Below are 22094 nucleotides of genomic sequence, written 5' to 3'. Positions count from 1 at the left end.
GCATTACAGTGACTGCAGCGTAACAACTCCTCTCTTTTCTTTCTCCCCTCCCCAGTACAATGCTGATAAAGCCATAGTAGACAGTGGGACCACTCTCCTTCGACTGCCAGAGAAAGTCTTCAGTGCTGTGGTGCAGGCGATAGCTCGCACATCCCTGGTAAGAAAATGCCACGAAACCTGCTCAAAAAAAATGTGAAATTCCTGTTCAAGGATCACAGGGGGTTTGAAAGGGGCGTCGTCTGTGCTGCCTGCCTTGCAAGTCATGGGTTTGACACCTGAGGGGAGCAGAACCTTCCCTGGTCTAGCCCTGTTAATGAGGGGGAAATGACTGATGGCCTTTGGTGGAAAGGGAGAGGTGAAAAACAAACAAGGGAGAAGGGAAAAGGGATGGGGACACAAGTGCAGACAAGAAGTGTGAGTGTGGAAATGCATCAGAAATAGGGCAGAGATGGTGTGTTTTATTCTAAGCATTTCAGAAACATGGTCATAATCCCTGTTGCTCTGACTCGAAGTATTAAGGGTGCAAAAATCAGTCTTTTCATTCAAAACAGAGTGTTTGTAAAGTAGGAGAACCTGCTGCTGCAAGCAGTTCCTTTCCAAGTATAATTCTTAGTGCTGTCTAGAATAAATGCCATTCATTAGGATTATTCATATCAATAAAGCTGCTTTTGACCTTCATTATTGAATTATTTATGTTCAAAAGCATCTTTCTTTGGAAACAGAGTGGGCTTTAGAAGTAGGGCACGGGGATGGTGGAGTTCTCAGTGTGCAGAGTGGCTGAAGCAGCATTTTCTGTTTAATAAAAACTATTCATAAATTTTTGTTCAATACAAGGAACAGCACCCAGAAGGTAAAAGAGGAAGAATAAACACCAGCTATTTCAGTGTGAACAAACTCAATATTTTTGTCATGGACTCACAATCAGCCAGTGGTTGTTGATGCAAATCACAGGAAACACAGTAAAGCAGCTGCCCCAAAGACAGTGTTTGCCTGTGTGCTGATAATTCAAGACTGAAATCCTTTTTTCCTGCTTGATGGAGAGCAGAGATTTGGCATGAAGTGTCCTTCCCTGCCTGCAGATGTCCAGTATCTGAAATAAATGTACCAGTTACGAGTTCTTCTCTTTGCACAGCACTGAAGTGTTGGCTGGAACAATTCCAGTCCATGGGGAGAGGATCGAAAGAAGCCAGCCCAGGAGCTCTTGTAATGTCACCCTGTGGATGAGGAATCCTCCTGGGGAGTGGTCAGTTGTGGGGTTTCCAGCCCCGGATTGGGGTGACCCTGAAAGATGGAAAAGTCTCTCCTCCAACCCGTGCCTTCAAAGAAAGACTCAGCAGTCCTCTGTTGTCTGTTCTCAAGGCAGTTTATTGTTGGTTATCTAAAAGATTCTTCTCCTGAGCTGCTGTGGCCCGTTCAGCAGCTCAGACAAAGGCACACTGCCCTCCCAGGGGGCTGGTGCCATCTTTTATATCACACATTACGTGTTACATGTTTATACTTTTCCCCCAATGCCTACTATCTATATTGAATGGTGACTTTCTACTCTAAACCAATCTGTGAGTGCCAACATCACCAAAGACATGGAGGCTGGGAAGGAGAAAGAAGGAGGACAGGGCACACCCAAGTCCCTCCATCTTAGAACTCCTGACCCCCGTGTACAAAACTTGGACCCCTGCGTACAAGGCTTAAAACACCCCTGGACAGCACTGAAAATCCTTTCACTTTGTGACTACTTCTACTACAACACCTAAACTTGTGTGTGTGGCTTGTAATTCTTCATACAGAGTTGGTAATTTGCTCCACGGGCTAAGATCAACACCCCACGTGTGTCTTTGGCTGCATGCCAGGGTCTCAGAGCCCCCTGCCAGCAGCTCTGGCCATCCAGGGCACCCAGAGGGATGTTCTGGGTTCCCACAGTCAGTGATCCACACTCCCCTCTGATGCTGGGCAGGACATTTGAACTGGGGCCTTCCACCCAACAAGGAAACAGTGGGTAGATCAATAAGGTATTAGAGGGGAACCATTCACTCTGCTTAATTTTTATTTTCTGTTCCTATTAAAAATGCATAAAGTAGCTTTTTTTTTTTTCTGAGTTCTTTTTAATCTCTAGGACCTTCCTGCTCTACCCCTTTCCCTCCACACAGCCCAGAATTTACTTTGACAGCTCTAAACAAAGGGAGATAGTCTGCTAAATAAGAAAGTAGTTACAGGGTGCAGGGATGGGATTCCAGCTGTGTAGGAGCAATGGCAGGAAAGTGGGTATTTTCAGCAATTGTACTGCAGCTCTGTGCTTCTGGAGATGTACCACTGGAAAAAAAAAATCATCTGCTGTAGTCAGACACACTTTTCTGACCACAGGTGAGCCAGGTTAACAAGTTCCTGCTCCTCATAGCTTGTTATGAGCACCCCAGCCAGTTGTTATTTCCTCCTCAGACAAACTGGGATAACAGTGTGTGACACATTTCTTCGTTCGGCTCAGTTCAAAAACAAGGCTGTGAGCTCCGTGCTCTTTAGTGGTGCAGGTGTTTTTTTTTTAACTTAAATTATTTGGACTGAAGGCTTTCAGGGAGCAGATGCTATGATGGTGTTGAAGGGTGGTGATTTTGGCAGAGGGGCAGAAATGAGCCGGGGGGGGGGGGGGCACCTACTACACCTCACTGAGATGAAGTCAGGACAGCAGGAATACAATGTTCAGTTAAAAAGTTGAACAAAGGAAAGCTCAGATAATCCTAAAACCTTTCTTTTAGTAGCCTTTTGGGGGTCACGCACTCAAATCTCCCACATGCATTGCTGCAGCGTGCAGAAGGAAGGGAAAGAAATGCAGTGCATTAAGCAATCTTTCTGGGAAATTAAAGCAGGCACTTAAAACAGAGCACTTCATAGGCTTGGCCTGACCTGGCTGGGTGGTACCTTGCAGTTTTTCTCAGATCTGCTTTTCAAGACCAAGTGGGAAGAGGGGAGAACTGTATTTCTCAGCAGGTTTGGCCTGGGACTCAGCTGTGAGGGAAGAGTGTTCTGCCCCGTGCCAAGGGATGCACTTCAGCAGGAGCTGAGAGTTCAGGGTAAAAGGCCTGTTCATGGTGGGAATCTCCTTGTTCACATCAGTCTGTGCTTGGTGAGGGCCAAGAGCAGAGCAGAGCACCTGGAAATGGGAAGAAGCCTCTGTGCAGCCCTAACAACCACTTCACTGGCAGGTGTGGCAACGGGTGAGTGCCTGTCACCTGCAAAATGTCACATTTTAATGAATGAGCTGATGCTTAAAAATAATCCATATCGCAGATAAGTTCAAATGGGGGGAGTGCAGAGGCTGGATTCCATCTTATTCCTTCGCCCAGATGGGAACTTTTGGCTGTGCAGCCTCAGCTCAAGCTCCTCCCTTGTGCTGCTTTGTGGGGGAACAAGAACCAGCCAAAGAAATGCAGTAAAATGAGGAAGGGTTTTGCTGAGATCTGGCAGCAGGTCAGCTTCAGGGAGCAGGAACATTGAGCAAGATGTTTGTCTTAGCCAAACAAGCTCTGCAGGGGTTGGCTTTTTGTTTTGTTAGTTCCATGGATATGTTACAAAATACTGTTAATCAGTTTTATTTCCAAAAGCAGGTAGGCAGTGACAAGGGCTTTAAAAGAGACAGAGGGTGTGTTTCTTCCCATTACAGCAGACCTGGGTTCCCTCAGATGCCAGGAGATTTTTGGCTTAGCCCTTGGCTTCAAAACTCTGAAGCTGAGTAAGGAGCTGTAGGTGCATGAGGAAGGGAGGTGACCTCATTATCTCATGATACATTCACGTGCTTTGTGTTTTGGTTTGTGCTTTTTTTGTAAAACGTGAAGTGCAAAACCTACGGTGTTTGGTCAGAGAGGAGGGAGGGAGGCAGAAAAATCCCACTGTGGAAGTGATTGCTCAGGGGAGCCACGTGTTCTCTGCAGTGGAGGAAATAACGGGACAAAAATGGGGAGGGAAGGGAGAGCTAAACTTGCTTTTGCCTCTTCCCCCTTCTCCAGGTCATGATGGGGCATGACACACCTCAGTGTGGGTGTTGGTTTGGGTTTTTGCCTTGGTCCTTAAAGAAGCAGCTCAGATTTCTGTCCTTTGAATGAATTTCTCCATGGAAATGAAAGAACTATCAAACGGTGGCAGTGATCATTCACAAAAATCTATCCAAAGGGCTGTAATCTCTAAGGATAATTTTGTTTGTTTGGGTTTTTTTTTTTTTTACAGATACAAGAATTCTCTTCTGAATTCTGGACTGGTACACAGCTTGCATGCTGGGATAGAACTGAAAAACCCTGGTCCTTATTTCCCAAACTCTCCATTTACCTGAGGGATGAAAACTCCAGTAGGTCGTTTCGGATCTCTATCCTACCACAGGTCTCAACCTTCTTTGTTTATTCATCTGTACATTTATTTTTACTATTATAGAGCACATGCTCTTAAAAAAAATAGGAGCTATTTTTTAGCAGTAATAAGGGAACTGGCTTATTGCATGCAAGGGAAACCTTTTTTAATCAAATTTTAAAAATCAATTTTTAAATAGGGAGAATAACAAACTTGTCAAACCTAAAATCAAAAAAGAAAGGGACAAAGCACAATTTCTCTCTCAGTGCAGCTCATCTAGTTGGGAATCCTTTTTTTTTTTCAATTTGTCAGGAAAAACAGGCAAGTTTCTGTTTTGTTTTCATGAGCTTTGGCCACATCAGATGTCAATACAGAATGTCTCTGCTCGTTTTGATCTTCTCGTTTGGGAAAGGGAATTGATTTGTTTCTCGTGGCATTTTGAGTTGGAGCACTTCTTCTGAATATGAAAATCTTGGCAATGACCCTTTGTGCTCTTCACCAGTTTCTGGTTTATCTTTTTTTAATATTCCATCCATTCCACTATATTTAGAATACAATGTACCACTTTTGTTTTTCTTCTCTGGCTTCTCCTCCCAGTGTAAGTTGCAGTACAGGCTGGTATTGTCCAACATTACTAATACATTCTTTTACCTCAAGGGACAGGCAGGAGCAAAGGAAAGAATGAACCTATTAAGTACATTTTAACTTGAAATATAGTAAAGCCTTATGATAAGCTTTTTCTGTATTGATCATGTAGCTTGGCAATCATTCATCTTCCCCGAGGAGACAGGGGGTGAAATGTGACTTGAATTTATGAAATCTGGAACCTTGAAGCTGACACTGAATGCTCTCTGAATCAACTCCATCCTAATAATTCTTTTAATAATTAATTCTTCTCTAATTGGAGTTCATCTCCCAGGCTCTGCCTCAGCCATCCTTCCCTTATGGAAAATATGGTAAAAAGTGAGAATCTCGAGAATTTGCTGCTGACCTGCATGTAGTGGCTGACTGTGTTCAAACTCATTTTAGAATCCTCAAGCTTTACCTCTTTACCTGCCTGTTAGCTTTGACCAGTTTTAAATCATGTACAGAAATCTGCTTGCCCCCATCCATTCTCCCTTTCCAGTGGAATTTGCGTGCCTGAACTATAAAAATGAGAAAGTCTGAACTCCTGCCTGCTGTGAGGTGTTGCTTTTTACATTCTGGCTTCCAATTTCTCTTTTTTAATTTTTTTTTTTTAATTTTCTTTTTAACAGCTTTACATCCAACCCATCCTCGTGATAGGAGATAATTTGCAGTGCTACCGATTCGGCATCTCCTCCTCCACCAACGCTCTGGTCATTGGTGCTACAGTCATGGAAGGGTTTTATGTCATCTTTGACAGAGCCCAGAGGAGAGTGGGCTTTGCAGTGAGCCCCTGTGCAGGTAAGAGGAAAATTTCTCAGGATTTGGGGAGCGAGAAAACTCAGAGAAACACCTTTGCCACTCCTCTGCTGGCAGAGAGCGTGGGTGCTCCTGCAGCGTGAAGGGCGTGTTTTAGAGAAATTCCAAGTTATTCACATTTCAAGGGAAGAAAAAAGCAAGAAAAGGAAACCAAAACTGTATTGCGACATCTTTTGGCATGAAGTGAATCAGTCTCAGCTCTGGGTGTCTGTGCTGGGCTCTTCCCTCTCACAGAGATGATCTTTCAGGGACATCTGTCTGTGCGTGCAGCTTCCCCAGCAGTCACATCAGATGAGTCCGTGGCTTTAATGCAGCTTCATTTTGGGCTGGTTCCTGCTCTGAGCTGTGCAAAAATGGATTCTTCAACCAACTCTTGAAGTGTGCAGCGAAGTGCCTCACTCACACTTTTCTCCTAATGTAAATTGAGCCTGTTCGGCCCCTCAGAAATTGGCAGAGAAAGAGCTGAGGTGAAAATGGGACTCACATTAAGACTCGTAGTGTTTGTGCTAATTCTAAACATTTACTTTTCTCATTGCAAGCTGAAAGCCATTAATTTATTAACCAGCTGCTGAGGAGATGTGAGGAAGCTCATCATTTCTGGCTGTTTTTACTGTGCTGGTTAACTTTCATGATTTCTCTTTTCTCACCAAGGGTAGCTAAAACCCAAGAGTTTTGGGCTTTCCTCCCTTTCTTGTTCAGACATTGCTTTGACATCACAAGAACCTCCAAGTGGGAGAGCAGGGGAAGGATATGCACCCCATATTCAGATCTCTGTCCTGTGACTGTGTTTGAGGGGTCCCAGGATGGAAGAGATGAGGACTTTGACTCTATGTTTCAGAAGGTTGATTTATTATATTATGATATATATTATATTAAAAATGCTATATTAAAACTATACTAAAAGAATAGAAGAAAGGATTCATCAGAAGGCTGGAAAGGAAAAGCAAGGAATGATAATAAAATCTTGTGACTCTTCCAGAGTCGGCCCAGCTGGATCTTTGATGGGTTATTAATTAGAAACACCTCACATGGACCAATCAAAAACCTGTTGCATTCCACAGCAGCAGATAATTATTGATTACATTTCTTTCCTGAGGCTCCTCAGCTTCTCAGGAGAAAAAATCCCAGCAAAGGATTTTCTCAAAAATATCATGGTAACACTGTCCCAAACAGGAATGGTCTGTGCCCTGAAAAACGTTGTCTCACCTGAGGTTTGCATGAGAAAAGGACTGGAACTGCCAGTGCTTCTTTAAGGTCTTAGAGACCTTAAAGTTCTTCTCTAAGGTCTTAGAGAAGGTAAAGGTAGTTAGGACTGGAGTGCTTAATGCAATCATAGAGAGAAAAACAGATGGCTGGCTGAGCTGTAGCTTTAGGATAGTTTTAAAGCTTTTTTTTTTTTAATCTCTCTATTGTTATCAAGCTCAGACTTGTTGGCTTTGAGCTCGCTCCCAGAGAAAATCTGGCTATTGATATGAGTTGCTTTATGGACACTTCTGTGAGGTGCCAGGCAGTGATGAAAGACACGTTTTGAATGCATCTGGCAGGAGAGTGCAACTGGACAAATACTTCAGGCCAGGTTTCCCTGCCTTTCATTCTTCCTGGTGCCTCCTAACTGCAGCTGGAGCAAGCGTGGAGCTGCCTCCTGCCCCTGCAGCCATCAGTGGGGGGAGGAAGGGGCATCTGACAGAACCCATGGACCACGTGTGGTCCGCAGGGGACACCAGGCAGCTGCTGTGCATTGGAACTGCTTTGCCAGCCCTTCTCTGGTGAGAAGAATAACCTGAGAACCACTATAACAACACCTTGGTGTTCGTATTGCTCCCTGCAAGCTCAGTTTGACCACTTCGAGTAGTTCTGCCACAGAGGAAGAACTGAGCTTGCTGAACAGAGCTGCCACTGGAATTTCCATGAGCTTGGACATGTGATTACACCCAGCTGGTGCTCCAAGCCATTTCCTCCTGGTCTCCTTGTCCACATTTCCTGCACACGTCTCACCAGCATCACGGGAACTCGGCTTCCTGAGGAATCAGCTGAGACCAGATGCACAGAGCTGCCAGATTCCACTCACACGAGGCAGATGACATTTTTGCTGGATTGTGCCACTTTTGCTGGGTTTCACTCCTTCACAGCTTGTGGTTTCCATATTTAACAGCACTTGGATGAGAGAGCCACGGCTGCGAGTGCAGGATGAGGGATGGAGCTTCCCCTGGAGGCCAGCCCTGCCCTCCATAGCAACTGTGTTAATGGCATTTATTTGGAGCCTTCTAGGCAGCTCGTGGGCATAAATTAAACTGAATTACTGGTGGCTCCAATCTTCAGAAACAGAGGAATGTTGAAGACCGTTCAGTGTGGCTTTGCAATGACTTTTGCTTTCTTTGTGTGAACTTTAAATTAAATTAAATCAAATTGATTTTGTAAGGTGTTAGAGCTGTACATGATGAACACAAAAATTAAGGGAACAGGACTAAAAAACCTTAATTTTGTTGAACTTCCAGGTTACTTTTCAGACTTGACTAGGGATGAGAACTGGCTTTTCCCACATTATACCATTTTCATTCTCCAGCAAGTACAAAGAATGAGGAAAGTTAGATGGTTGCAGGAAGCTACTATTCCATTGTAGCTGGAAGTTTGCCTTCTCCTCATCACATTAAACCCTTTAAGACTTATTCAGACAAATAATTTTGAGTTGCCTGTTGATAACCCTAGTGTTGGCAGGATGGCCAGGACAGGTTTTTGGATCAGGTCCCTTTCTGAGACAGGGTGTTCAGATCAGCGAGTTGGTTTTAGTGAAGCAACCTGGAAATGTTCAAGGCCAGGCTGGATGGGGCTTTGAACAACCTGGTCTAGTGGAAAGTTCCCTGCCCGTGGCAGGGGGTTTAAACTAGATAATCTTTAAGGTCCCTTTCCAAGCAAAGGAAAAAAAAAATCAGGAAAAAATAAATAGCTCTGTGGGAAAAGAATTGGGGTTTTGGTAGGCCCTAAGCTGAATGCAAGGCAAGGTAAATGAAAATGAAATTACATAACAAAGAGCAACATCTACCAGGGACATTCAGGAATGTTGGACATGAGGAGTTTTTTCTTCACCAGGTGGGTGGGACAGCACTGAAACAGGGTCCCCATCCTCAGGGTTTTACAAGGCCTGGCTGGATAAACCAGCAGCAGAACTGATCTATTGATGCTGACAGTCCTGTTCTGGGTAGCATCCTGGTCTAGGTGACTTCCAGGAGCCCCTTTCAAGCTGTACTTTACAATTCTATGATTAATTTTATCTAACTCCAGGTTTACTGCTTTTGCAACCGCCCAAGTGGGTGAGCTAGCATGTGTTGAGTTCTACACAAATGTTAGAAAATAGCATTTTTTCCAGAGGCAACTTTGTTTTTTTCCTGTAATCATCAACAATGAAGAAAATTTCATTTACTCAAGGTTATACAAGTACTGTAGTTAGGTACCAGCAGATATTCTAAAATAATAATACATCAAAATCCTCTAATTCAGTTAATGTGTAATGTGCTGAGTGTGTGTGTGACTGTTGGTTTATGTTAAGGGCTTCTTTGAACAATTTAGGCAAATTTCCTCTCAATTTCCCTGGGGGTGGAAGAGTGTGAGGGAAAACTTTTTTTCCCTTTTGGAGGGAAGAAAGCAGAGGCTGTGCTGCTATCAAACACTCTCAAAATGCAATTTAAAATGTCAGCCACTATGGCAACAGTTTTGTGTTGTCTTCTTTAATAGGAGTAATTATTGTGCTGGAGCCAAATAATGAGTAATTAGAGACTAGTTATTTCCAAGGTGGAAAATTGTACTGCTTTTTCTTTCCCCCAACTTCTTCAAAATACAAGTAAGTAATGATATTTAGGCCTTGCATTTGAAATTGCTGTTAAATGTGGTTGAGCTTGGTGTTGCTGCAGAATTTCATAGAAACAAACCAATGGTGTGAGGGGCTGAGACGTCCAGAAGAAATAATTCCGTAAGAAATAATTGCAAAGTGCAATCCTGGGGCTCTGGACAGAAAGGGTTTCTTCCACGGACCTTCTGGGCAGAATTTTACCATTTAATGAGTTTGGGGAGTGGGTGTTTGGTTATTCACCAGTGCCAGGGTCCTCGTGGGTGCAGCCTCAGGTGCCCCCAGTTGGCTCTCACAGCCTATTCCTGCTCAAGGAGTCTTCCCACACGTAGGGGTGGAGAAAGGGTTGGTTCAGACGAGTGGTTCCTCAGAAAATGCCTTGTTTGGGCATTTTTTTTTTGTTGTGAAGGTTGGTCTCCCATCTGATCTGTGAGTTGCAGCCTCCCATTCCCTCCACCAACACAAAGGGGGCTGTGAGGGACAGGAGTGAGGGTGCAGGATCGCCCCTTTCAACACCAGCCCACAATTGAATTGAATTATGCCTAACAAAACCTAAATCTTAAAATAATAACCTTAAATCTTAAAATAACACAAGGTCTTACGAGGCCAGGCACTAAATGACAGCCAAAATCTATGCAGATAAAGCAACCAACCAATTCTGCATTTTTTTAAAAAAAACTGAAGAACCTTAAAGGTCACCTTTGCAAAATCCAGGCTCCCTTCTTCCTTCCAAGGGGGTAGTTTATGGTAATCTCTTCAAATGTGGTTTCAGCAGTTGTGACTAAGATATGTGAAAATAGGAGATACAGTTTTTAGTAGATGGGATCACTTCCAATCGGGCAAGAGTGTGCCTGCATGTAAAATGGGTGAGAAACAGACAGGACAGTTAAAACTGGGGCCCTCATGAAAAATATACTCAGATGTGTCGTGGAAGAGGCTGACTAGAGAAGTGAATTATGACTGCTTCTTGCCTTAACTTTGTCATCATTTTTGAGTTGCTGGGTTAGTTCTCCTGGCCCAGCACTGTTGCTCCTTCACGTCCCTGTTCCTCACTCCTGGCCTTCCTCTCGTCCCCTCCCCTTTTGTGGACATCTGTCACCCAGCTGTCCTGCCTCACCTCCCCTTCCTTCTGGATTTTCATCCACAAGAGTGTCTGTGCTGCTTTCCACACTGCACCTTGTGTTTAGGACGAAGTCCTTTCAGGTATCTGTGAAGCTGGTGAACCTTCCTGCTGCTCCCTAAGAAGCCACCAAACACAGAAGAGCAAGGATTCACCTGAGCTGCTTTTCCAGTCGTTAGAAATGCCAGAAACAAGCAAAAAAACTGCCCAGGCCCTGCCCTACACCAGGGTGGATGTTGTAGGATAATTAAATGGATATTTTTGAAAGATTACTGCAGAGGTAAAAAAGTGCTCCAGTGGTTTTGGCTTTGATTGAAATGTCTGTTCTCTCCTAGACAGCCTGTGGAGATGTGGGAGAGTCACAGTCTCCTTATGCTTCAGAGTCCCTTTTTACCAACATGGGATTCTTGCATTTTGTCTTGGTTTGGGAAGCCAGGTGTCTGCTAAGGAAAGCAGGAGCCTCCCCTGAAATGGAAAATGGAAACCCCCTCCCTCCAAATTATTATGATTTTGAAATTAAGGGGCTCTCAGGCAAAGGTGTGGGAGTAGGAATAACAGTTCTTTATTAGGAAAAACTAAAAATACAAATGTAATAAAAAAACAAACCACTGACAGTGTCAGAACAGGAGCTGACCCCCTGTGTGTCAGGGTGGTGGCAGCAGTGCCATTCCATGGTGGCTCAGCCCTCCTGTAGTGCCAGCTGTGCTTCTGCTGGAGCAGGGATCCTGCACAAGGCTGGAGTTTTCCTCTGCAGCTCCAGGGCTGCTGGAGATGGGCCTGCTCTCCCTCTGGGAATGCAGGGCAGGAGAAAGCTGCTCCTCTGGGAATGCAGGGGGCAGAGGCTGCTGTGCTGTTCCAGGGTCAGATTGGATCCAGGTGGGAATGCTTGGCTCCTGCCCTGGGCAGAGCATCTCCCCATGGGATGATGGAATTTTCTCAGCCCTGCAGGGACACTCAGTGGCCATGGACAGCAGAGATCTCCTGGAGGGAGGATTGGCTGTGGGAGAGATAAACTGCCCAAAGAACAGCAGAGAGCTGCCCCATGGATAGGAATAGAATACACATCCCCATTTCCAACCTCAGCCACGTTTTTATTGCAATGAGAAATGTGGTAAAACACGAGTGTGCCGAGACGTGTGACGACAGAGGGAGAGGGATCTACAAGTGCTCTTTAACTGGTTCCTGCAGACCTGACCCTTTCCTTCCTGTGCCTCCCCAGAAGCTGACGGCTCGCCCCTCTCTGAGATCGAGGGCCCTTTCACCACAGCAGACGTGGCCAGCAACTGCGTCTCCAGCGTTTCCTTCCACGAGCCCGTGCTCTGGATCGCCTCCTACGCCCTGATGAGCCTGTGTGGGATCATCCTGCTGGTGCTGATCGTGCTGCTGCTCATCCCTCCCCGCTGCCAGCACCGCTACACGGACAACGACGTGGTCAACGACGAGTCCTCCCTCGTGCGCCACCGGTGGAAATGAGAGGCTGGATCCCAAAAACAGACTTAAAAACGGGACCAAGGACAAAGAGCTCTGCCAAGGGGAAGAAGCCAATGCCTCCTCAGTCCCTTCTACGTTCCTAGAAAATGCTGGTGAAAATCCCACCGAATCCCCTGCATCGTGACTTTTATAGCTTTATTTTCTAACACCGGTTCTGAACCAAAGCACTGTTAACCACCTCTGAAGTGCTACGGTACTGGATTTGTTACTGCAGTACAATGAGCCTTTATGCTCTCTACAGTACCTTCTTTAAAAAAAAAAAAAAAAAGGAAAAAAAGTTTAAAAAAAAAAAGATAAAAAAACCACACCGTGATGTTCTTCCACTGTCTGAACAAAATTGTCCATCTCTCTTTCACAAAAAAAAAAAGGAGCTGTCAGTATTTTCTAACTAATCAAGCCCTGACTGTAGAAAAAGAGAAAAAAAATAATAATCTTTCTTATTAATTGCATTAAATGAATACTGCTTTCTGTTTACATCAGTTTATTTTGAAACTGTGCTTATGGTGTGGGGGAGGGAGGAAAGTCAGACCTAAGCAGCAGAGAAAAAGCAAGGGAGATCAAGAAGAAATGTTGGTTTGTGGTTTCTTTCCCTCAAGATCGCTGCTGCCACTCGAGAGGTTCACCCTCCCTGAGAGCTGTAACAAAATAGTCCAAGGTGGTGAAAACTGGGAAACAAACTTGTTCAGCCTTAGAGTAAAACAAGACTACCTCTCTTAATTTACAAGGATGCTACCACTGGTGAGTGTGTGGATTAGAACTGGTCTTGAAGCACAAAAGATGCTCCATACAACCAAATGGAACTACTTGGCTTTGAATTTTTTTGGGATTTTATAAAAATCAGTACTTCACGACTTTCCACTTTGGTGCACAAAAAGAAAAAAACAAGAAACCTTTCAGTTTCCCCCTCCTCGTGTGGGGTTTTGTTGTTTTTTTCTGAGTTTGATATTTAGAAAAGGCTGATCTGCATGTGTATGGACAGACAAGACAGCAAGGTCTGTGTTCTGCTGTATTTCTAGAGAGAGTGTAACAGAAAGAAAACAAAATAAGGACGACAACTTTTTTGTTTGCTTTAATTCGGCTGAGCTCAGCAACCTAGAAATTCAAAGGAGAAGCACCTGTCTTTATGGACAGGCCGTGAAGTGAAAGTCTTTCTGCTGGCTTGTTTTTCACCTGAGGTGTTCAGTTTGGCATCAATCAAAATGAAAAGTGTGTGTGTCCTGTCTGGCTGAAAACAACCACGTGGTGGGACTGGAAACAATGGTGGGAGAGAGCAGGGGAGGATGTCTTTGACCAGGCTTCCATTCTGCAAGTGCAGATCATCATGCTGAGGTCAGAAGAAGGTGTTTTCTTTGCAGAGAGGACAATTTTTCTTTTCTCTAGTTGTTCTCTAATTTTTCTTTTCTCTACTTCTCTGTAACACTGGCCTAAGTGTTTGGATTGGACAGAGAAACAGTGCAAGGCTGAGGATTTTTTTTTTTATACATTTTAAAAAAAGGAAAAATATTCGTTTTCATTTTGATAGCAGAGCAGTTTGCATATCTGTATGGCAAATGAGGAAATAAAAAAAAGCTTAGCTCTGAATTTTTCAATCCCTTGCCTAGACAATTTTCTGCCCAAAATCCCCTCCTATAGCTCTGTGATTCACACTGCCTCTGCATCTTACTCTGCATGGAATAAGGAAAGGTTTTTTTTTTTATTTTTTTTTCAGGAATGGTGCATTTACAGAGGTGCACATCATGTGTGTGAAAATAAAACACTGTGGGAGTTTTTTTTTAACTAACTTATGTCTTTCATGTCATAACTGGAAGTGCCTGTGGTTTTCTTTTCAATTCTTGCACTTTCAGATTGCTTGGCTCAGTAGAGTAAAATAATTGACGCTGTGATCCAACGTCTGAGAATGATTTCTCATGGAATTGGAAGTTGGAAATAGGAAGGAATTTTGAGCTTGTCTCCTTCTTCCACTGCCTCTTAGTTTCTAAGAGGAGAAAAATTGTGAATTACATGAAATAAGCCATAGAGCTTAACTGTTTTCTCAGTGTTCTATTTTCCATATCTCTTTATTAATATCTTTTAATTAAGAGTTCCATGTCATCCTCCTGGCTTTGGTTTTACACGTAACAAATAACTTCAGAGTTGCATTCCTCCTTTTTTTCTACAGCATGGCAGTAGAAGTTATGCTTCTGTCACTTGTTTCAAACAGAAACACCACATGGATTTTGGATGGGTAGTGTTAAACAATAAACCCTCTTTCAATTCAGAAGGTGAAAACAACTTGTATGCTCTTAAAAACTTTGATCACTGCTCCCCTCACCTCTCCTACCTCCTGAGCACAAAGAGTTTTAGGAAGGAATTTACTGGGAAAGTTTCTGAGTAGGCTTTTTAAAGAGATTTCTTCTGAGTTGGTGAACAAATTTTTGTGGAAAACCCCACCAAATACCCTGCATCGTGACTTTTTGGATTTCATATAAAAGATTTAAGTATTACCCTTTCCCTTTAAATGTCCTCGGTCAAGATTATATTTTAAGGGAAACACTTGAACTAAGAGGAGCAATAACCAAGTAGAAATACTGATATATTCTTCAGTTTTCCTGGCATTCCTTCACACTAAAAATGTGGCTTGGTAGTAAAAATGCTGTGAGTGACACCTGTGAGCAGCACAAACTTCATCTGGGCTTGTGAATTGATAGTTGCAGTGGCAGAAATTCAGGTGAGCATTGCTTTGTTGCTCTGGCAACAAGGAGAGCAGTGGGAACCCTTGAGGCTTCATTTTTAGCCTACAACACATTTAAGAAAAATAATGCTCTCGAGCAGTTTTGCATGGGAGATGAAACACAGTGATAGACTAGGCTGTAACCAAGTGTAGCCACTCGGTAACTCCTCATGATCTCTTTCTCTGATATATTTCAAAATATATATCTGCTGTGAGATGTATTATGTTCCTGTTAACTTAACCAACTTCAGGGGTAAGAATAAACCGTACCTTAAGGAAGGGGGGGGAAAAAAATTGGGGAGGGAAGAGGAATGAAAAAAACCAGAGCATTGAATAAAGAAGACACAGAAAAATACCTCTTCTTATGAAAAACAGGGTGCTCCAAATCACAGCATTCCAAACCATCCCTTGTGAGAAATATCAGTATAACATCAGTGAAATATCAGTATTTCTTGCTGACCCAGCTCTCCCCTGATGGGAATGTCACACCATGTCCCAGGGAGGTGTCAGAAAGCTGCACTCCCCTGGCTGCAGCCTCGCAGGCAATCTGGAGCCATCGGTGCCATGGCCAGGGATTGGAGGGGGTGTGGTTGGAGTTCCAGTGGTTAAACCCGAGCCCAGCCCTGGGAATAGGTTAATTCTATCCCGCTGCCTTCGCAAGTTTCAGAAATATTATCATGGGGTTTTTGGAGCAATTTAAATGCTAAGGGAAACACATGAAGCATTTTAATAAGGCTTCTGTTCAGGTGCTGTAAAAGAAGTTAGGTGGAGGGGATTGTTCTGTTTTTAAGGTGAAGGACTGTGTTTAGGATGTGCATGTTGAATCAACCTAAATGCAATGTATCAAGGGGTTTTGGTACCTCCTGTTGTCAACAGCTGCAAAATTCATCAGCGAAAATCAAGTTCCTTGCTGTGTATTGGCTGGCTTTGTCTTACTGAAGGATGAGCCATTTGTCTACCAAGCTTTTCCTTTTAAATATTAAAAAGCTTGTGAGAGTTGCATAGCACTGCACATTTCCGGAGAGAGAAAGAGAGATCCTTAAATGTCCCAATATTAAAAAATTATTGTGCTGCCAGAATTTTCTTTGATTTCCATAGGGGTTTCCAACAACTGGGCTGGTGTTGGATGTCATATTCTCATCTCAGACATGAATAGAAATAGCAAAATCAGTGATGCAATGAAAGGCGTTGGTACAGTGACCTGTGGAGCTGCAATTAAAAGGAATTACAGAAAGAAAAATAAATAGAATGCCTTTAGCTTTATTAAAACTTGCAAGAGCGTAAGAGATTGATCCTTTTCAGAAAAGGCTGTGCTTTTTACCAAGACATTAGTTCCTGTCAAACTTGACTCTCTGATTGCTAAATTGTTCCTTTCTGGCTGCTGAAGTCCTTGCTGCTGTTGAGAGAAGTGAAGACAGGTTGGTAGCGGGACAGGAGCAATCTTCTGAGCCAGTTAGATTTGCTGGCTTTTGAGGCTTAATTAGGTGTTAATCCAGGTTGGGGAGTAATCCAGCATGCTGGTTATGGGAATTATTCCCTCTCTTGGGGAATGCTAGCAGAAATGCTTGCCTTCAGCCAAACCCCTGGGTGAGGCGGATCCAACACACAAAAGCCACGGAGAGACAGCAGCTGCTGTAGGTGCAACACCCAGCAGTCCCCATTCCCTCTGGCAAGGCTCCACCTGCCTGAATATTTTGGAAACCAGCACTCCAAGGTGCCTTTTGATGCCCCTGGGAATTCTCCCCTCCCAGGTGAACACAGGACACAATCATCTTTAGGTAGGGTCAGTGCCCAGCTGCTGAATGTTCCCCTCTCCATGTAACTCAGAGCTGTTTCTCACCCCCAGCAGTGGCATTTGGGAGCAGCAGGATAGGAAATCATAAAACATGCTGACATCAATGACCGTGCAGTGGGAATAGAAGAATGGTTTGCATCTGCCTGGATCTTTGTGGTCAGGTAGTCTTTGAAATACTGGGAATTTTAGAGTAGACCGTGAAGGCACACACAGAATTTCTTTTGAGCTAGCCAAAAAGCAAAAGACAAAAGGTAATTTTTAGGATTTAAAAAGAAGTAGCCCTCAATAAGTGTTCGCTTCCTTTTTTTTTTTTTTTTTATTGATAATAATCACTTAAAATAAGCATATTTTAGCATAGTTGCTGTCCTACTAATTTGCTGGTTTTAAATCTGATTTTTCTGATTTGCCCTCTGGGCCATTCACCCTTTCTCATTCCCCCCCCAAAAAAGTTGCTACGAGATTAAGGTCTCCATTTTCCAGTTTCAGCTTTCTAACAAAAGAGATGTTTTTCTCGTTTACCATTCACAGACCTGTTTTAGAGTAGTTCCTTAATGCTTTAAAAATTAACTGTGGGCTGAAAATGCTCACAGTGCCATTAGGAGAAGAATTGGAGCCAGAACTTTACCTGTGCCAATGGTCCCTGAATTTTACTGTGTGCCAAGAGCTCCTTTGTGCATTTGACCATGTTCCCTGGACTTCTTTCACATCCCACTTGGAAATACACCCTGCTCCTGTATATTCTCCTTTTTCTCCATCCTCAGGAAGTACAGAGGTGGAGAGGAGGACCACAAGGAGCAGTGAGAGCTCCATCCATGACATTTTTTGTCCTAAAAACCACTCCGGCTGAGCAACTGAGTTTGCTCAGATTTTACAGCAATGTGCATTTAGGCAAAACACTTGAATAAAGGACATTTTTTGTAACAATCCTCTCATCGTGTCCCCCTGTGAGGAGGGAAATTTTCACAGGGCCAAGTCAAACCTGCACAGGGCATGTTCATTCCTGTGTTTTCAGAGAGGGATTATGGAGCTGAATGTTTAAATGGCTGTATTTGCAGCATGGCTGTCCTTTGGAAAATTCTGTGGTAAAAAGAAAATGGAGTCGAGAATGTTTAGAGGTAATAAAAAGACAACTAACAATTTCTTGATAGCACAAAGGCATGGATCACTGCAATATGTGCTGGAAAAAAAATTGCTTTGGTAGCCAATACTCTGTGTGTGCATAAACTACAGAAAGTTCAGTATTTAAGACTTACCTGGAAACAGGCAGTTCACATTTTTAATTGCAAATTTTATATGGAGATGCAGAGATCTTTTAAGGCTTTTAACACTACAGTAACTGTTATGTTATTCAGGAGTGTGGAAAGGATTTCACCTTTAAGGTCAACTTACAGAGGCATTTCTTCACCTGTTGTTTTGTTTTTATTAGGCAACGTTTTTAACATTGACTGAAAAGAAAATGGGATCAAACTTTGGAACAAAGGGGTATAGTCTTTCTAATTCAATCTTCAGGTTATGTTATGATCTCTATCCCACTTACTGTCAAGCCTCATTACTCAATTTTCCAAAAATTGATACTTTGTACTTTCAGGTCTTGCCATTTTCAGATAAACACTATGTTAAAAAAATCAGATTTTATGCTGCTTAAAATAAATGATTAATTCTTTCAACCTATTCTGTGTGGCTTTTTAAATCCTGTTAACAAGAACTTCAAAGCTGGTAAATTATATCCATCCAAATTCCTCCTGTGACTCTCAATTCCAGCTTCTGGCCGTGTAGATCCCATCTGACCCTGGCAGGAGGGGGAGGCAGCCAAGTTTAGCTCCGAGATGGTTTTTTTCCCGTTAATTCCCGAATTACAGATATTCCTGCTTCAACTTTTCATTTCAGTATGGGGCAGAACCGAGCAGATAAAGCATGAAGCTGAGCAGGTGGAGCTGCTGATGGTTTGGCGTGGATTCGGGTCATACTCAGGGCTGCTCCTGCCCCGGGATGCGGATGGGGAAGGGACACAAATCCCTGTCCCTGTCCCCAGTCCCTGCTCCGCTCTCTTTCCTCGCCAGGTGGAGCCCAAGCGGTGTTTTCCAACTCTTGGAAGCCTGATGTCTCAGGTTTGAGCTTTACTATTTTCACATTCTGTGCTGCTTTAGTGTGTGGGTCTGGGTTCACATTATGGGCTGGTGAGCTCTCTGCACAGAGCAGGGAGACAAAACAATTCCTGCTCCAGCTGGGCACCAAGGACAAATGATCCAAAGCTCAGCCCAGGAGCACAAACAGCGTGGGCTGGAGAGAGAAAAACAAGCAGGGTGGGAGTGCCTGGGCTAAAGCTGGAACGGGACAATGAACTGCAAGGTGCAAATGGAGCAGAGCTGAGCCAAGGGAGAGACCCCGTGCCTGCTGGTGCATTTTGGGACCATTTTGGTTCATCTTGGGTGCAGCCCTGGCTGGGCTCTTGTGCTGCCCAAGGTGGATCCATGGAGGAGATCCTGTGAATAAATCCCTGCTTTATTCTTTAGCTCTGCCCAGCCTCTGCTCTAGGTCAGCCTTCACAAGGCATCACGCCCCTTCAGCACTTTCTGGTTTTTTGTCTGAATTCCCTTAAAAGTTCCTTTCATTTTCTTTTTTGAATATCCAACCTCAAAGATCCTTAGCTTAGCATCTCCTGATCATTTATCACCTCCCTCTTCCCTCCACCTAAACACCTCTTTACAAAGTCCATTATTTTAAGCCCTGAGCCTTTTAAAGGCAGCACAGTATTTACTATGAATATTGTAAATTTAGGGCATGAGTCAAGTAACATGGAGTGGCACCAACTGTTTGATATTTTTCCTTCAAAGCTGGCAGGTTCTGCTTATTTCTGTCCTGCCACAGGTGTCCCCCAGAAGTTGTGGATGCTGCATCCCTGTAAATGTGCAGGTGTTGGATGGGCCTCTGAGCAACCTGTTCTAGTGGAAATTGTCCCTGCCCACGTCGGAACTGGATGATCTTTAAGGTCCCTCCCAAACCATTCCATGATCCCATTGTTACACAGCTCTGCTCAAAACTTTTCATTCTTTTTCTTGTGCTCAAACTTCTCTTATGCTTTTGAAATTACCATCACCTTCAGAGCAGCCTCCAGACTTCAGGCTCATTGAATCCAAAACTGTAAAACTGTTTGTTCACTCTTCCCTTGCTCATCTTTGCCCGTGAAGACCGGCCTGTTTAGACAAAACAGCTTTTTAAGTTTGTGCGTGAAACACAAAAGCAGGAATTTGTTGCAAGAATACAGCTCTTTTTTTTGATAATGACAGTGGAGTGTACACAAATATGTGAAGGTTGGCAGTGCAAGTGCTCTCTGTAATTTTCCAGTACAATGTGTCATTCTGATGGCCACTTAAACAGTAAACATTTACTATTCTCCCCTTTCTCCACCAAAACAAACCCTTTAAAAATAAATGGCTTGTGATTTCTTTGTTGTTTTTTTTTTTCCTGGTAGAGGCTGATAAGTGCCACTTGCCTACACCTTGACTCATCGTCTGTTTGGCTAGGGAATTCAATAGCTTGCCCCAAGAAATACAGGTTGTTGTAAATAATACAGGGATCTCTGCTGCCAGTGCCTACACAAATATTAGAGTATTGGATTTTTGCAGCTCTTAGCTAGACAAGACTGCTTTCTATGAATAAACAAGGCATTATGTCTCTTCAAATTCTTTCTTTTCATGCACCCAGAATTGTTCTGAAGTACTGTGAGTAGGAATACTATTTACTTTTCCCTTGAGTGCTTTTTAATTGCAAATTTAACGTTACTTTCAGCTTTCTGTATTTTTATTGAATGAGATTCTTTTTATTGTTGGACAACTTGAACATCCTCTAGGCTGGTGGTTTATACTGATTCTTAACTGCTGATTTATTTTTGACTGCTGATGTATCCATTTTCTGTCTGGATCAAGTGCAGTTAAAAATATTCTCCACGTGTTTCTCTGGATTAACAAAGCAGAAGAAAAACACACAAATTAGCCCCACCTTTGTATTGTTCAGCAGGACAGAAATGCCCCAGAATCACAAACTTTAGAGGTTTTCCAGCTTATCAGCTGAAAGTAATCAATGCTTGCTTTTTGCCCTTCATTAAATGATCCATTTTTGCATATCTTGGGGAAGGTGACTTTAATCCTTTAGATCCACAAAAGAAGTGTCTAAAAGTTCTCATCTTGTTTTAAATATTTTCTCCTGGGTTTCAAAAAGACAGTGGAGGTATGCCAAAAAAAAAAAAAAAAATCAACAGTAATTTTATTACAATAGACACTTACATTTCTATTTCTTTATGTTCCCCTTCATGTCACCAGCACACAGAATGCTGAGTTATGGCACAGGCACATGGTAAATTATGGGTGAGTTAAATAACTGCTTTTCCACACTGCTGCCCCTGTTGTCCATGTGCATGTTCTGGTCTGCCCCGAGTCTCAGGTAAAATTAGACACCAGTTGCACATTTCATGTAGGAGGTCTATTTTCTTCAGTTCTTGTGAGCTCTACAAGCAAAGATTCAGTCCAACATTCTCTCCTCTGCCTTCATTTTAAATCGTTAAATTATTTGAACTTGTCCTGGCAGGAAAATCCACGGCTGGCCATATGTGGGCAAGCAGAAAACACAAATTAAATTCTTACAAGGGCTGGAATGACACTTCTGCTCATTTGTTACTCAAGTGAGGTGGATGCAGAAAATCTCTCTGTTGGTGCCGCCGTTCAAAGGGCAAGCAGGAACTTGCTGGTGTAGTTTTAACTGGGTTAAAACTTCTTCTGCTGACTGGATTTTGTGGTGAAAAGACCCTGTGGATGTGTTCAACTGCTCCATTCAGTGTCATTTGTTTCCTGAGTAGATTTCCTCTCCTGCTTATCACCAAAGGGTCTTACACCCTCACAGGAACTGAGAGTGCAGGTTATTATTTTGTAAGTTTTTCCTCCAAGATTTCAAATTACAGAATGAATGTCTGCAGGATGAAATCAGAAATGATCCTTCAGAATGGTTCTGCACCCCACATCTTCGATTAATCATTAAAGAAAGAAGTGTAGCTTGGGTTTTTTGTAGCAGATACAAAAGACATACCAGAAGGAAAACATTTTAGAGATTCCTCTTCCTTAGGCTCTTAAAATCTCCTCAGCCATTGGATCCCTGGGATTTGGGAGGCCAGCAAACCAGGATTTGGAGCAAATGCCTGGGTGTAGTTCAGGCAGTCATGAAAAGGAACCTGCTACAGTTTTTTTTGTGGGTAAAAGCAGGCAAAATTACATTTTTTCCTATAGACACTGATGGCCAGTGACGTGGGTTTTTCACTGTATTAAAGTGGTGACAAAGTTCCTAAGGGCTTAACATTTTTTTCCCAGCAGAATCT

At 43.2% G+C, this 22094-nt stretch overlaps 1 protein-coding gene across 1 annotated transcript in view; it reads left to right on the top strand.

Annotated features, from left to right (window-relative positions):
• Positions 1–18396, top strand: part of BACE2 (beta-secretase 2) — a 53209-nt gene extending 34813 nt beyond the window's left edge. The window contains exons 6-9 of the mRNA XM_038145868.1: positions 56–157; positions 4213–4362; positions 5586–5754; positions 11953–18396. Of these exons, the coding sequence (XP_038001796.1) occupies positions 56–157; positions 4213–4362; positions 5586–5754; positions 11953–12206 (675 nt within the window). The 3' untranslated portion in view covers positions 12207–18396. The remainder of the gene's footprint in view (positions 1–55; positions 158–4212; positions 4363–5585; positions 5755–11952) is intronic.
• The last annotated feature ends 3698 nt before the right edge of the window (positions 18397–22094 follow it).

Source organism: Motacilla alba, chromosome 1, assembly GCF_015832195.1.
Source record: "Motacilla alba alba isolate MOTALB_02 chromosome 1, Motacilla_alba_V1.0_pri, whole genome shotgun sequence".
Taxonomy (NCBI): Eukaryota; Metazoa; Chordata; class Aves; order Passeriformes; family Motacillidae; genus Motacilla; species Motacilla alba.
This window is presented reverse-complemented; position numbering and strand designations above follow the sequence as displayed.